This window comes from Pantherophis guttatus, chromosome 9 (assembly GCF_059756535.1).
Source record: "Pantherophis guttatus breed Tessera chromosome 9, ASM5975653v1, whole genome shotgun sequence".
Lineage (NCBI taxonomy): Eukaryota > Metazoa > Chordata > Lepidosauria > Squamata > Colubridae > Pantherophis > Pantherophis guttatus.
In genome coordinates, this window is record NC_142071.1 from 32729138 (window position 1) to 32745447 (window position 16310).

The 16310-nt window shown below is 50.0% G+C and overlaps 1 protein-coding gene across 2 annotated transcripts in view; it reads left to right on the forward strand.

Annotated features, from left to right (window-relative positions):
• The window catches only part of DSCAML1 (DS cell adhesion molecule like 1), a 102304-nt gene extending 85994 nt beyond the window's left edge, over positions 1–16310 (forward strand). The window contains exons 19-33 of one of the 2 annotated variants that reach the window (XM_034425125.3): positions 1063–1218; positions 2819–2958; positions 6044–6224; positions 6305–6422; positions 6511–6674; positions 6830–6928; positions 8341–8529; positions 10193–10480; positions 10583–10738; positions 11515–11545; positions 11648–11766; positions 12143–12295; positions 13231–13425; positions 14404–14715; positions 15426–16310. In XM_034425125.3, the coding sequence (XP_034281016.1) occupies positions 1063–1218; positions 2819–2958; positions 6044–6224; positions 6305–6422; positions 6511–6674; positions 6830–6928; positions 8341–8529; positions 10193–10480; positions 10583–10738; positions 11515–11545; positions 11648–11766; positions 12143–12295; positions 13231–13425; positions 14404–14715; positions 15426–15868 (2744 nt within the window). In that variant the 3' untranslated portion in view covers positions 15869–16310. The remainder of the gene's footprint in view (positions 1–1062; positions 1219–2818; positions 2959–6043; positions 6225–6304; positions 6423–6510; positions 6675–6829; positions 6929–8340; positions 8530–10192; positions 10481–10582; positions 10739–11514; positions 11546–11647; positions 11767–12142; positions 12296–13230; positions 13426–14403; positions 14716–15425) is intronic. The other variant, XM_034425126.3, reaches the window with a different exon arrangement.

The following is a 16310-nucleotide window of genomic DNA, read 5'->3' on the forward strand; positions in this document are numbered from 1 at the left end:
GTTTGCCTTCTTCTAGTAGCTGGCTCTTGCTGTGTTTGGCACAATGGCCCCAGCGCACTTTCTCAGGAATTCCTGGAGATTGCAATGCTCCCTGAACCTTTCTCCCGCTCAGTGCAAGCAAATAACAGAAGCAGTCACTTGGACTGTGGCAGAGAGCAAATTCCCTTTCTGAGCCCCACAGCCTCCCTCAGTTGAGTTTCTGGCAGTGAATCAGGCTCTGCACAGGAGGTCCTGGGGTGTGTGGGAGGGTCTAAGTGGCCAGTGGTTCTCAATATAGGCCACAGGGGTCCCTCAGGCCATACCATATTATTATGGAGGTACAGTAACTTTCTGAGGTGGCCTCATCCTCACATAAATATTGAAATTTATTACTGTTTTACCTGATATGATATAGATTAGAGTAATAAACAGTACAGGTAGTAAATTACCTTTTGTTTCCAGAGAACAGTGACTGAGGGGTAGGTGTGTGTGTGTGTGTGTGTCTGTGTCATACAGGTAAACGAGGCTCACAAGGGGGCCCAAAAACTTTAGAGCAGCTTCTTCTTTCTTTGCTCCAACATGTAATGCAGACTTACTACTTTTGGGGATTCTATGGGCTGGATTATTAGGGGGCCTTTTAGGCTGTAGCAACAATTCTTTGCCTGTGTGCGTGAGAGCCCACGGGAGTGAGTGTGTGCTTCTTTCCACAGAATGTGGCTGGCCCTTGAAAGGCTTCCTCCACTGTTTTCGGGGACCTTCCCGTGCTGAACCTTGTGTCCTGGGGGGTGGGGGTGGGGGGAAGCAAGCTGAAGATGGCAGGGCGGCATCTCTATGACAGGGGTTGCAGGGACACTGCTGCTGAGCTGGGTTCTGGCGTTGTCCATGTGCTGGATAGACAGTGGCTGCTCTGGCCCATTTTTGGGCCTTGGGGCAGCCGCCAGCCAGATCCCCAGGCTGCTTTCTCCATACCTGTCCTGGAGACTTGCTGGGCAAATCGAGCCACGGCAGGCTGAGTCAGGAGGCTGCGGAGGGTAGTGGGAGCCTTGCCTGCCTCTGCACGGGGTGTTCTTGCTTCCTGAACAGAATGGGGGGAGATGCAGAATGTCACCACCACTCGGGAGCGAGCAGAGCTGCGCGGCATGGAGAAGTTCACCAACTACAGCGTGCAGGTCCTGGCCTACACCCAGGCAGGGGATGGGGTCCGCAGCAACGTCCTCCACATCCAGACCAAGGAAGACAGTGAGTGCCTATGAAGCAGGGTGGAGTGAGGTGGGGGCATCCGTTCCTTGCCTGTGCTCTCCCACTGCATCTGAATGGGGTGGGGGATCTGTCCTCTTTGGAGTGTGGATGATTCTGCTTTGCTATGGCTCCATGGGGCCCACTCTGGGGGGCTTGGGACTTTGCTCTTCCTCTTTTTCTCCCTCCCTCTGGAGTTGGGGAAACAAGGAGTTTTTCACCCCACGTAACCCAGTTATGTGGCCTGGTCTACTATCTCAGGGCAGCCCAAATCGCTGCAGTTCCTGGGCCTGGACCTCTGGTCTCTCTCCTGGGAGGAGACAGAGTGTCTTTTGGACCACAGGACAGAGTCAGGGGCTGCAGGGTGTTAGAGGCCCTCGAGAAGCCAGAGGGCCAGAAAGCTTGGAAGGAGGAGGCAGTACAGAGACCTACAGAGTCCATACGGGGAGAGCAACCCATTGAAGCATCAGAAAAGGCCCTCTGGAGCACATGCTGGCTTTGGCCAGCCTGCCTTTTGGGCCCATCCCAGGGCACGAAAGGGGCGCTTCACCTGGGCTGCACTCTAGCGCTTCAGGGGAGGGGAAGTGTAGAGGTCAGATAAGTGCAGCCAGAAGGAACTGGGGTTTCTTTCTAGCTATGACATGATTTGAACGGTGGGCTGGATTGGCACTGGGGACACTCAGGTAAATCCCACCTGGATGGCGGCATTTCCAGGTGTGGGCTGGCCAGCTGATCCCTTCCAATAGCCTTCCACATGTGACAAGAGAGCGTTTTGCTGGAGCCCCATTTCCTTAAACCCTTGCTCTGCTTCAGAGGTGGGTTTCAGCAGGTTCTGACCAGTTCTGGAGAACCGGTAGTGGAACTTTTGAGCAGTTCGGAGAACCGGTAGTAAAAATTCTGACTGGTCCCGCCCCCATCTATTCTCTGCCTTCCGAGTCCCAGCTGATTGGAAGGAAATGGGGATTTTGCAGTAACTTTCCCCTGGAGTAGGGTGGGAATGGAGATTTTACAGTATCTTTCCCCTGCCACGCCCACCAAGCCACACCCACAGAACCAGTAGTAAAAATTTTTGAAACCTACCACTGCTCTGCTTGTCTCGGTTGGACAAGAATCTGCTGGAGACAGAATCCTTGTCCAGCTGGGCTGAGAGCAGGCTGCTGCCAGGACATTCCCTCTAATGGCAGAAGCTGCTGTAAAGAGAGAGACTGTTGTCCTGCCAGTGAGACCTTTACTGGCTGGCACAACTCGGGTATAAAAGAAGAGCGCTGTCCCCCCCTCCGGCAGGGTACTGCCATGAGTTGTGCTCCTTCGCTCCTGCGATGGCATGGCTGCAGTGCGGCCTACCTAGAGAGGCCAGGGCTGGAGGGAGGCAGGGGTGGGTTCTACTTACCTTTACTACCGGTTCGCAACAGGGCTGCACACGCACGCTCACTTTGCTCGCGCACTCTTCTGCACATGCACAGAAGCATTTTGATGGCGTCGGGGTCAGTGGGCGGAGCCTTCCGCCGGTTTTACTCCCGGTTCTATAGAACCGGTGCGAACCGGGGGCAATCTACCACTGGAGGGAGGCCTTGAGAATCATGCCTCTTCTTTCCTCTTGCAGTTCCTGGTCCTCCTGCCGGGATCAAAGCGGTGCCTTCCTCTGCCAGCAGCGTTGTGGTGTCTTGGCTGCCACCCTCAAAACCTAATGGAGTTATCCGGAAGTATACCATTTTCTGCTCCAGCCCAGGCTCTGGCCAGCCGGTGAGCAGCTGTGATGGGGTTTCTGGGAGAGTGGGCATGCCGTAGTTGCCTGGCCACTGAAACAGCGGGTGCCAAGCACTGTCGGTCCCCTGGGCTGGCCTTGGGCAACTTTGCTCTGGGGATCCTCAGCCCGGGTTGTAATCAGGAACTGCCAGAAGCAGCCCTCAATTTGGTAGACCATCTCAGACTATTTTAGACACCAGGATGTGGTAGGAAAGAACAATATGATAATGGGTCAAACCTTTCTCTCATAGGGTTTTCTCTCCCTCCCTCCCCCCTCCTGCTATTGTTTCTCTTTTACCATATCCCATAGCTTATAGGCTGACAAATGTATCACTGCTTATTTTACAAAGCAGAAATAGATTTAAATGGCCAGCATTAATTTGTTAATTCAACTTAAATCCTGCCTAGTGGCTAACCCCAATAATGCACAAATCTATATTTAAAGCACAAGGCATTTAGCAACACACCAGTAAAAGTCAAGGATAAATGGCATTCATTAATGCCATTTAATGTAAGAGTTAAAACTTTGTCAAAATCACCTACTTGAGATATTCCTTTTCCAGTGGGGAGGGGGAAGCATCAAGTGCTGACTTCACCTGCTGCAGCGGGCAGGCCCTTCCCTGATGGAGAAAATCCCTTCCCTCAGGTCAGTCCGAGCAGGAGGGTGCTGAAAGGCTCTGGAGAGAAAAAAGTTCTTCCCTTCCTGCGCCACAGGGTGGCTGCCCTTTGGTCTAGACTGGCCATACACTTCTCTTACTTTGATAGCTGCAGGAGGTAGGATCAGTTAGGATGGCCTGTGCTAGGCCAGTATGGATCTTGTTGATTTTCAAGCCTGCTTTGCAAATTTCCCAGTGAATTGGCAGTCAATTTGACCTCCTGCTTAATTGAAGCATGATTACTTCCATGTCCTTATTGCAACAGCAGTCGGTTAAGGTTATCTCAACTGGGTTGGGTTGGAAGAAGTACCTTCAAGCCACGATGACCTGTTTTGGTTAGTCACATTGCAGATAAAATCACTCATAGCTTCTTGAGCTGGGCAATGACCAATGAGATGCAGAAATCCGTGCCTTGCAAAATCCTGTGGGATTCATTTGAACTATGAACCCCAAGAAAGTTGACAGGGTTTTCTGTGGGATGGACTCTGTCACATGTAGGCTAGCTCCTTGTCTCTCCTGGCTTTTCAGAGTTGCCAGGAGCAGATGATATGAGGAACTGGACGGCAAATGCCTTTTTGAAAGTGGGAATGGTATTGCCATGAAATGAGCATCTGCTTCCATCTCAAACTTGCCCTTCTTTGGGAAGATTATAGTGAAGGTGTTGGGACCCTGGGATGAAGTGGCTATGGATTCTAATTGAGCTTGGGATGCTCCATATAAAAGGGCTGTGAAGATGGCCTTCTCCTGTAGAGATTTCAAGGCAGCTGTCCTGATAACACCGGTTTCAAGTTTGATTTATTGCAATATGAGAGCTGACATATGATGGCTGTGACCCATCTTGTAATAAACAAACAAGCAAGCAAACAAACAAACAAATAAATAAATAACAGAAGTATCATCTACAGAACAGGCTGCTGCCCCTCTGGTCATTTGCTACTTGTGGTCCATGCAGAACACGGACTCCTTTATTCCATCTACTGCAGTTGCACCAGTGGCAGCAGCAACATGGAAATGGATGCAGCCCAGATCTTAGTTGGCCCCCAAAGCTTCCTGGGAACATTCAGGCTCTGTTAGGTTGGGAAGGAGGGCGGGGACAACATTTGCTTATCAAGATCGCTTTCTGCAGTTCATTTTAACATCTGAGGCCTTCGTTTCCAGGGCAACATAATCTTTTCATCAAAGCAACTGGTGAAGCTGCTGGGATCTGATATTGTTTCCTTGGCATCTTGTCAAGGCTGCCATTTGGCATAAAATTATGCATGCAATGTAATATTTATGCTTGCATATTTAAACACTGGTTAGATTTAAGTATTCTGCTGTGGATCTATCAGTCCATGTTCCAAGCATGCCAAACCAAAACTGTTTGGGCGCAGGGGTGAGGTATTTGTCTGCCAGTCAGGCTTGGCATTGGCCTTGATGGAGCTTCCGAGGCAGCTGCATGTGCCCATGAGTGGCAGCCTAGAGTCTGGAATGCAAGACTTCCCCAGGGAGGAGGAGGAGGAGGAGGAGGAGGAGGAGGAGGAGGAGGAGGAGGAGGAGGAGGAGGAGGAGGGGAGAGCCTGCTTTCCTCCTGACCCCAGAGAGGAGCCCAGATGCTGAGGACCTGAGGGCTTTGGGGTGGCTGGCTGGCCTGCTTGCCTGGTTCCACAGAGATGTGCCTCAGGCCACAGTTTAAAAGTGGTCCAGCCAGGCAGCTTGGATGCTCCATCAACCCAACAATCGGTGCAAGTCCCAGCAGCCTGAAGCCTCCCTTGAACAGGCATTTCCTCTGCTTGCCCCAGATCCATCTTGCAGGAGTCAGAAGCAGTGCATGCCGGGAGTTGTGAGTTGTATAATAGGACGACAAACACACAAGTAGGCACCATCTGCTAGCTCTAGGGCAATAATGTAAGCCTTGTGTTCTGATGGCCCAAGAGACAGGGTGAGGTCCAGCCTCGGAGCTGAGGTCTGAGATATTTCCCCCTTTAGCTTCTTAAACGGCAGAGATTGGGGCTTTATAAAAGAGCCCAAGTTAGAGGTGAAAAGTGAAGTTGCTCCTATTTTTTGCTTAAAACAGAAACAGGAATCCAAAAGTGTGTAGCTTGAAGAAATGGAGAGCAAATAATAAACTTGGTCCATTGGAGGAAGAAAAACCTATCTGCACAAATGTATGAGCTCTTGTAGAAGTTGAGGAAAGCGCTTAGGGAAAAGCCTTTCTCCTAAGACCAGAAAGCAGGGGAGTTGCTGAGATTTGGACAGACCAAGAAGGAAGTGAAGGTGTATATTAATGAGGGCCCTAAGCCTGAGATAGGCAAATTTAGCAATGGCTCAGGGGTTGCTAATGCTGCCTCCAGGGATACAGGCCTGTGGGGGGCAGCTCTTTGGGTAGGTGGGCTCCCGAGAGGCCTCCGCTGGGCAAGCAGGAAAGCAGTCTGATCCAGCTGCAGGCCTGTTCTCCTTCGGTTCTTCTGCAGGCTCCCAGCGAGTATGAAACAAGCCCGGAGCAGCTGTTCTATCGCATCGCACACCTGAACCGCGGGCAACAGTACCTGCTCTGGGTTGCTGCTGTCACTTCCGCAGGGCGGGGCAACATGAGCGAGAAAGTCACCATTGAGCCTGCTGGAAAAGGTTTGCAAGTGGAACGGGGAGCGCCTGGTAGCTCGGCTGCCGTGGACCCCCCACCATGTCACCCTCCCCTTCTTTTGCAGCTCCAGCCAAGATCATCTCATTTGGGGGCACAGTTACGACCCCGTGGATGAAAGATGTGCGACTGCCATGCAGTTCAGTGGGGGATCCTCTCCCAGCTGTGAAGTGGACTAAAGACAGGTTTTTTTTTTTTAACCAAAGGGAAGAGGGGGCTAGGAAGGTCTCTGGCCAGACTCTGCCTTTCTCATGTTCAGGTCTTCTTTTGCAGTGATGATTCAGCTATTCCAGTCATTTTGGATGGTCATCGCCAGATCCAGTCCAATGGCACCCTGATTCTGCGCTCTGTGAAAGCAGAGGACTCAGGCTATTACACTTGTACTGCCACAAATACCTGGGGATTCGATACCATCATTGTCAACTTGCTGGTGCAAGGTGAACCATTAGAAGGAATCCCCCCGCCCCCCAGGAGGGAGCTTTGTCTTTAGGACAGGGAAGCTGGACAGCTCATAGCCCAAAAGACTTCCTAACTTCCCTGCCCCGGAGTGCCGGGTGAGAAGGAAGCTGACCCAAATGCCTTTCCCTTTCAGTCCCTCCAGACCAGCCCCGGCTGATGGTGTCCAAGACTTCAGCTTCATCTATCACCTTGGCCTGGATCCCTGGTGACAATGGTGGCAGCTCCATCCGAGGCAAGTTGCAGGGAGGGTTGCTGTGCTTGCTGGATAGATGGAGGAAGCTTGACTGTTCCTGGATGTCTCCTCAACTTTGTCTCCCCTTCCTTCTCTGGGTTTCGGCCTCGTGCAGGGTTGTGCTCTTGGTCTTCTGAGTGCAACTGCCTCATGTTGCTGGGGCCAAAGATTTACCAAGGGAGGCTGATATTGGGTGAAGGCATTCTTTTGACGAGCACTAAATGGCTCCTTGGCTCTGTGAAAGATTCCTCAGAGCTTCATCTGAGGGTTTTTGTTTTTTTTTTGGTGTGTGTTTGTGTAGGGGGGGGAGGGAGAGGGAGGGAGGGAGGGAGAGAGAGAAAAGATGGGAAAAGCTCCGAACAGTTCCAACTGCAGTTTATTTAGGAAAGCCAGGGAAGATCAGGCCATTCCTTCTTACCTGTGCTCAGTTTTCTTGTGCCTCCCCAACCAGCTTGTTTAGGGAGGAGGAGGAACACCCTATCCTCCATTTTTATTTCACAACAGGGCTTTAGTTTGTTAGAGTTGAAAGGTAGCAGCTGGTGCAAGATCACCCTGGAATCAGTGAAAATTCCAAGAGGCATTTCCCTGGTCTCAGCCTGATTCCTGGCGTGAAGCTGTGTGTCAGTGCTTCTTCATCCACTTCAATGCCCTCAGGGAAACAATGGCAGCCCCAGAAGGAGGGAGGGAGGGAAGGAAGGGAGTTTTCACATTGCAATTAATTAAACACATGTAAATAATTACAAGGCAGCCTCCCTAGCCAGCAGCATTTGCTTGATGTGTTTCCTTTTAATTGAAACAGCCAGAAGTGCTGCGGTGCAACTGATGGGGGTAGAATCCCCTGCCTGGACTGCTTTATTGTTTGGTTGGGGGCAGTGGGGGAGTATGGCTTCCAAGAGGAGCAAGCTGGCGAGCAGCAAGAAAGCCAGAAAAAGGATGGGCACGGAGCAGCACAACTGCAGGAGCCCAAGAGGCTGATTTCTACTTCATGGCGCATGTGGGGGGGATAGGTGGGAGCACGTCCCCAACTGCCTGAATGGATCCTTACCTCTCTCTCTGGCACAAGCACACAAGCGCAGGACCCACACCTCTCCTTGATGACATGCATAGGTGGGCCCTGAAACAGCTTGCACCTTTTTGTTTGATGGTGCGTTTTGTAACTGATTAGCTTTGCTTAAGTGAGCTCTGAATTTGCCTTTTGCAAAGGGAAGATGGCTGTCTAGAAGGCTGGGCATCCAATAGAAGATTTGCCATGTCTTCCTTTGGAGAAGACACCTGGCTCTCCCAGGCGTGGGGGGAGGCTTCAGGGACTTAAGCCTGAGCTGCTGGCATGAACTGGGGGGTGAGGAGATGGCAGGGGCTCCTGCCGCATGGACTCCCTTCTCTCACTTGCTGCCTTTGCTGCACCCCTGCAGGCTTTGTGCTCCAGTACTCAGTGGATAATAGTGAGGAGTGGAAGGACGTGTTAATTGCTTCCGCAGAGCGCTCCTTCAAGCTGGGCAGCCTGAAATGCGGGACCTGGTACAAGGTGAAGCTGGCAGCCAAGAACAGCGTTGGAGCTGGTCGTATCAGTGAGATCATTGAGGCCAAGACCCACGGCAGAGGTGACTGGGGCCTGGGGAGGCAGCAGCCGGGAGTGTGTAGCTGGGAGGAAGGACGGAAGGAAGGGAGCCTTGCAGAGTGGAAGTTGGGATTTGTCCAGAGGAAGACCGAGAGGCTTTCTTAGAGTTCACTAGGAAGGAAAGACTTCAGAGAGGGAAATTGTGGTTCCTGCACACTTTTAACAAGTGGTGCATAACAATGCCATCCATTCCGATGTTCTCCTGGCTGGAGCTCATCTGAAAAAGGAAAGGCCTCTTGTGGCAGTATTTCACCCTGGCCTCCTAAGGGACTCGTTTTAAACAAGGCAGACAAGTTTATTATAATGGTTTGCAGCCAGCACCAATGGTTTTGAAGATTTGCCAATTTCAGGAATGCCAGAGACAAGTGCATCACCTGAAGCCTAATTGAAATATTACACTCATCGAGTCGATTGCAAGTTTGGTGGTGTTCTTAGCTGGACCATTTAGAATCAAAGCCTTCTTGTAAATCTTCTTGTATTAAGAAGATCTCCTAATGAATGCTCCTTATGGAAGAATCCTGAACACTTTTCCCTTTAATTTTTGCCATGAGGTTGTATGTAGAAAAAAAATTGTGTTGCTTTTCCCAAACCAAGTTCAAATTTGTGCACCACAATAGAATAAAGGAGGTTGTTGCAAATACATATAATAGCAGTATGTTAAAATGTTTGAGTATTTCTTGGTTAAAGTATAGAAACTAGAAAGTATAATAGTATGCCACACGTGTCACATGCTTAAAAGTTATGCCTTCACGTTATACATTACTCTGCAGTTCTCTTGGCAGCCTTTTTCACACATGCTTTGCCCCTTCCTTCCTCTCAGGTCAGAGATATGGAGCTGCTTTGGGCCCGGGGGGGGGGGGGGAGGAATGACAGTGGGGGAAGGTTTCTAGCCTGGTGCCTTAACTATATAGCAAACTGATTCTCCATGTACATGTGTACAATTATAATATAAACTCAGAAGTCACTGATATCTGACAATTGCAATGTAAGCACTTAGGATTATTTCCCTTGGGGGGAGGATTGAAATTAGAAAAGGCATTTAGATAGGCCCCTCTCTTTCTCTCCCCCCCCCACCCCCATTTTTCCTTCTTTTCTGGAGATATTTTGAACATTTCTGAACTTCAATTACTAATGATTTAAAATTAATTTTTATATAGCTAGAAACCAACATGGATGTTGTGCAGCCTGCAACTCAACAAATATTAATTCAATCTTTTTTGGCGGGAGGAGAGAAATTAATTAACCCCTTTTTTAGAGTGGGGAGGGAGGTGATCCTTTGTGAGGAAGGGCCTCTGGTGTTCCATTGGGTGTATCTCTGCAGCAAGTCAGCTGCCACTGCACAGCTGGGAAAGGGCAGCTGTCTTGAGGAGCCTGGCCAAAGGGAGCCCCAGCCCAGACTGGCAGACAGCTCGTGGAGAGCACTTTGGGTGCTCTGGGTTTTATAGTGCCTAAATTGATGATGATGGTGATGAAAAAGAAACTTAATGTATGCTCTACATTTTATTGATTAGCGGGTTAGGCAGTACACTTTAAGGGAACATAGGTCATTAAAGAAACCCTTGAGGCCACTTTCCAGAACCCGGCAAACTGCTCTATTTCATTCTATTCTATCCTATCAAAACTCACCTTCCTCTTCCTTCTTGTAGAACCATCTTTCAATAAGGACCAACATCTGTTCACCCACATCAACTCCACCCATGCCAGACTGAGTCTGCAAGGCTGGAACAATGGGGGCTGCCCCATTGTAGCAATTGTCCTGGAGTTCCGACCCAAAAGCACCTGGGTTTGGCAGAGTCTGCGGGCTAATTATTCCAGTGAAGTCTTTCTGACTGACCTGCACGAAGCCACTTGGTATGAACTGCGCATGAAAGCATGCAACAGTGCCGGCTGTGGCAATGAAACCCTGCAGTTCGCCACCCTGGACTACGATGGCAGTGAGTATGGATTGGCTGGGGGATGTTAGAAGCCCCAGTTGCCTGTGGGTTGGGCTTTTTCAGGGGGTGCACAGCTTGTGCTTTGACGTGTCTTCTGCACAGGCACCATTCCGCCTATTAAGTCTGCGCAAGGGGAAGGAGATGATGTCAAGAAGCTTTTCACCATCGCTTGCCCTGTCATCTTGGCCACACTTGGCGTTGCGTTGCTGTTTGTTGTTCGAAAGAAGCGGAAGGAAAAGCGCCTGAAGCGTTTGCGAGGTGAACGCTTGATTCTTGGGAATCCCTTTACAACAACCAGGAGAGAAACCCCAGGGTCAGATGAGCCTAAGCAGGCGTCACCCTGGCTTTCCCCTCTAGATGATTCGGTCCCTGTAGCTGCCTAGGTAGGTGGGTTGGGGGCAGAAAGGTGGATGCTGCAGGATAGGACCCTCGTTAGAGCTGGCAGTATGGATAGTCCTTGACCTACAACCACAGTTGGGACTGGACTGAAATATTCTTGGTTAACATTGCAGCCATTAAGTGAGGCTTTCCAGGACCGCACCTGGTTTTACAGCCTCTTTTGCTGCATTCGTTAGGGAGCATCACATGGTCATGATTTGCAACCTTCCTTGCCAGCTTCCCCATTGACTTTGCTTGTCTGAAGCTGGCTGGGACGGACACCAATGGCAGGACGGGAGGCTGCAACTTGTCAATTTGCCAAGCCCCCAAATTGCAGCCGGGTGACAATAGGGATGCTGAGACGGTCGTAAGTGCAAATACTGGTCATAAGTCACTTTTCCAATGCTGTCATCACTGAAGGAATGCTGGCAAGTTGAGACTACCTGCACGGGCTGCACTCCTCTTTGTTTCTCTGTGAACTTGGGGCCCCGAGGAAACTATTTCTGGAGCCTCTTTCCTTTAGCCTTAGCTCCCCATAGAGAGGACCCACCCTCCAGGCTAGAGTGCCCACGGTGACCTCTCGGCCTGATTCGAGCTGCACAGGAGCAGCTGCTTCTGCTGCCTCCATTCAGGCCTCTCTGCTCTTTCCCTTGCAGATGCCAAGAGTTTGGCTGAAATGCTCATCAGGTGGGTAACCACATTCAAATCTTGTTGGTTTAGCATTTTGATGCAGGGTGGATACAGATGACCTCAAGTCCCAAATGCTCTCCTCCTTCTTCTCCTTCACAGTAAGAATAATCGTAGCTTTGATACGCCCGTGAAGGGTCCTCCGCAAGGCCCTCGGCTGCACATCGACATCCCCCGGGTTCAGCTGCTCATTGAGGACAAGGAGGGAATCAAGCAGATCGGTGAGCGGCTTCGCTTCACCTACCAGTTCAGGGGTCTGGCCTTGTCCTCAGAGCTGCCTCCTTTGCATTTTGCCCTCATCCAATTACTCTCCCTGGGTCTGGGAATGGGGTTGCTCCTCTGTCCTAGGTGCACTCCGGGTTCTCCCCTTCCCAGCATCAACTGGATTGAATGGTGTTTTGGGACTCCTGGCAAGCATTTTGGGCATGGCCAATTGCAGGTGCCGGCCTTCCTCTCCACCCCCAATGAGGCTCTAAGTGCATAAAGGGTCACCCTCCAATTCTGTGGTTTTCTCTTGCAGGAGGGGTGGGGGGTGGGGGCTATCGCTTTATAGCAATCCCAGGATGGCAGGTCATTATCCAAATTTATTTCCCATAGGAGATGACAAAGCAACAGTCCCAGTCTCTGACCCAGAATTCAACCAGACTGTTAATCCGCAGACCTTCTGCACAGGGGTATCGCTACACCACCCAGCACTGATCCAGAATACGGGGCCTTTGATCGATATGTCTGACATCCGCCCTGGCACAAGTAAGCCTTGCAGATAATCCTCCACTCCGGCCCCACAGGAAAAAAATCAGAGGCCTTTGCCCAAGCAGAGCATACCTCTGAAGGCATGGAGGGAGGGAAGAGATCTCTGGGGGACTCTTGACCCTACTTGTAGCCAAATTCTCCATCTCTAGGTAAGGTTGGGTTTCTCACAGCAACCAGCTCTGATAAAAGAGGCTTTGAATCATGTGGCTATGTTCATCTATACTGATAGTGCTGGAACAGTGAGGTTGTGAGAACTTGACCATTTATGCCTTTAGCTGCAAAATAAATGCACTGTGGTTTGGCACGTGACCAGACTATAGTCTGCTTTTAGTGATTTCAGGTCTTGCCTCCCCAAAATTTAGAGGGATCGAATGAACACTGGTCTGTCTGGCCCTTCTCTGCCCTCTGATGATCCTATACAGCCTGCATGCCAGTGCCTGCTTTATCTCCCGTATGCTTTGCTCAATCAGGTGGCACACCAGTCAGCCCCATAGCTGCCCCTCTCCTGCCTGACTGGTTCATCTCCTCCAGCTGCTCAGCACTTACCTGTCCCTCATCTTGTCAGGGTTCCTGCCCTCGTACAGCAATGATTTTGTGTTCTGCTTGCTGCTTTGGTCAGAGAATGGGCTTTCTAGGTTCAGGCCAAGTCCATGTCTTGATCCGTGTCATGCTCCATCTCATATGCTGCATGTGACATATTCAGTACCTGGAATGTTGTATACATCCCACCATGACTATATGCAAAGGGGGGGGGGGATGATCTACAAGTACAAAAAATCATTTTAGATACAAGGCATCACCAACATAAAAATGAAGCTATGAGTGAGAAACTACAGCATGAGGCAGATTTCAGCCTAGCCTTGTAAGGTCCAACCTACACAGTTCTCATTTCTCATTCCAAAGTCAGAAACAGCAGCCATCTTCTTTTGCAGATCCTGTTTCAAGGAAAAGTGTGAAATCTACACACAGTGCCCGGAACAGATACTCCAGCCAGTGGACTCTCACCAAGTGCCAGGCCTCCACGCCAGCACGGACTCTGGCCTCTGACTGGAGAGCGGTTGGCTCCCAGCATGGCATCACAGTGACTGAAAGTGACAGTTTCAGTGCTAGTTTGTCCCAGGACACAGGTGAGTTGAGTCACAAAGCCCAGCCTTTCAAACCCAGCTGCAGTTTGTTGTGTCCTGCCACCCCAGAACTTTCAAGAGCTAAAAACTGAGGCTCACTCTTCTTTCCTCATATTTTGCAGAGATTTTATTTGGTTATTATAATTTATATGCATACCGAGAAACTAGATTCTTAAATGGTTCTACAAAATAGCACATTCAATTAAAAACAACAATTATAACATAAACTGGACTAATTCTACCAATAGCTACCACCCCCTTTCATACATCATCACAACAAGGAATGTTACTCAGTGTCTATTATACATTAAAATATCCAGATCTAAGTAGCTCTTCTGAACACTAGCAGCTTGTTGATCTGAATTCGGGGGCAGGATCAGGAGAGGGGCAGCAAAGAAAAAGTCATCCATCCTTCATGGTGCCTTATTCTTGGGTTGAAAGGGTACCCTTTCTGTTGGAGATTAGTGAACAAATAGAAGCTTCTGGGAGAGTTCATTGCAGGAATTAAGTCAAGAGGTGATAAAGAAATAAGTAGCTGTGAACAGATACTTATAATCCAGGAAGTGCTGTAACTAGCATGCGAGATAGAGTTGCACAAAAACTCTCCTAGCCACAGCAGCCTTCTGGTCCTTGAGCAGTTGTTGCAAATCCAAGAGGACCCCCTTATTTCTGAAGCCTTTCGGGTTTAGGGAGCACGACCCTGTCCAGAAGAAAAGATGGGATACCACTGGCTTCCAATGTCACATCCACTCATGTCTTGTCAGGATTGAGCTTGAGTCTGTTTAGTTCTGCCCAGATCTTCAAAGACTCTGAGATAACACTTCCACCACATCTTCTCTTTGGCTTTGGAGTCAGAAAGTGCAGGAACTGGCTTCTCGCATCCCCGGCTGTTTCAGCTTAGTAAAGGAGAGTTGGAGTGCCATCAACTGTCTTGCTGGTTGTCCTGGCAGGGCTTGCATTGTCTCCCTCTTGTTCCCACAGACAAAGGCCGAAACAGCATGGTGTCCACAGAGAGTGCCTCATCCACTTATGAAGAGTTGGCTCGGGCTTATGAACATGCCAAGTTAGAGGAGCAGCTGCAGCATGCCAAGTTTGAAATCACAGAGTGCTTCATTTCTGACAGCTCCTCTGACCAGATGACCACTGGCACCAATGAGAATGCTGACAGCATGACTTCCATGAGCACTCCCTCCGAGCCAGGCATCTGCCGTTTCACAGCCTCTCCTCCCAAACCACAGGACAGTGACCGTGGCAAGGGTGTAGCTGTGCCTATCCCTCACCGAGCAAATAAAAGTGAGCTATGATGCAGCTGCTGCCTTTTGGTGCCCCAAACGAAGAGCTCAGCCCCAAGTAACAATAGCAATTATGCTTGTATACTGCCCCGTAGCACTTATATATTGCCCCAGGCACCCTCTGGGTGGTTTACAATGTCAGCATCCTGCCCCAGCAATCTGGGTCCTCATTTTGCTGACCTCGGAAGGAGGGAAGACTGAGTCAACTTTGAGCCAGTCAGGATCAAACTCCAGGCTGTGGGCAGAGTCTGCCTGTGATGATGCACTTTAGTCACTGTGCCCCCCAGGGCTCTTGATTGCAGCTCTTCATGAGGCAGTTCAGGACAGGCTTCCCAGTGAAGTATTTGAATGAGCTTGGATAGTGGAATAGGATGTGCTCTGGGCAAGGAAGAGCTACACAACTTTCAAGTTAGGTAGCCAGAGCCAGTCTGAGAGGTTTATAAATGGGGATGATAAGGCTTGCCCCAGAGAGCTGGCATCTGGAGGGGATGCCGAGAGGGAGTGCTGGCACTTGCCAGTCATGGAATGGGCTGGATATTTAGGCTTCTTTCACCTGCTTTGCCTTTTCCCTGAAGGAGTTGCTTGTTTTCAGTGGACTGGATGAATTTTTCACTCTGGTCCTGTTGCACACCATTTGTCCTTGAGTAACCTTGGGGCTACTCCTGGCCCCGCTTTCAGCATCTCTGTTCACCCTCTTTCTGCCTTCTACAGGTGACTACTGCAACCTGCCTTTGTATATGAAATCTGAAACGTTCTTCCGCAAGCCAGACCTTCAAGACCCTTGTCCTGTAGTGCCACCCCGGGAAGCCTCCATACGAAATCTGGCTCGGGCTTACCACACACAAGCCAGACACTTGACTTTAGATGCCAGCAGCAAAGCCTCGGCTGCGCCACACGCAACTGCAGCCACCACCTTACCTCAGAGAACTCTTGCCATGCCAGGCTCGGCTAGTGGTGCCCCTCCTGCTGCTTCCACTGCTGCTCCCGCCCCGGCCCCCGAACCTAGCCCGGGTCCTGTTGCTGAGCCACGCTTGCCTACGCATAGCAAGATTGGGGGGTCCAAAGACTCACTATTAGAAATGAGCACATCTGGCGTAGGGAGGCCACAGAAGCAGGGAACTGGTGCCTACTCGAAATCCTATACGCTGGTGTAGCAGTGGGTAGGAAGGACAGCCAAGATGTGGCTCTTTCTCCAAGTCATTTATACTGGAATTAAGTGGAGCTCTTGTACAGAATGGATTTTTTGTTTTTGTATAAATGAAACTATTTTTCTCTTCTCCAGAATTGGGGGGGAAGTCACGAGGGCTCCAAGCATTTGCAGGAACTTCTTTTATGGAAGAAGCCCTGCTCTCCTTTCGGTGTTGCGGAAGAGGGTGCTGAATTCTGATGGGCACATGCTCTTTCCCATCCTCTCATCGCCCTCATTACGCAGCCTGGTCTTTTTTTTTTTTTTTTAACCCTTTGAGACACTGCATGTTGTTTTAATGTTTGGTAAACCATGGGATTTGCTTCCAGTTGCATCTGCCTGTGTTAATACTTTTTTCTATTTAAAAAAAAAAGCCAGCGCAGTGTGCAATAAAAGTTATGTTTCTATAA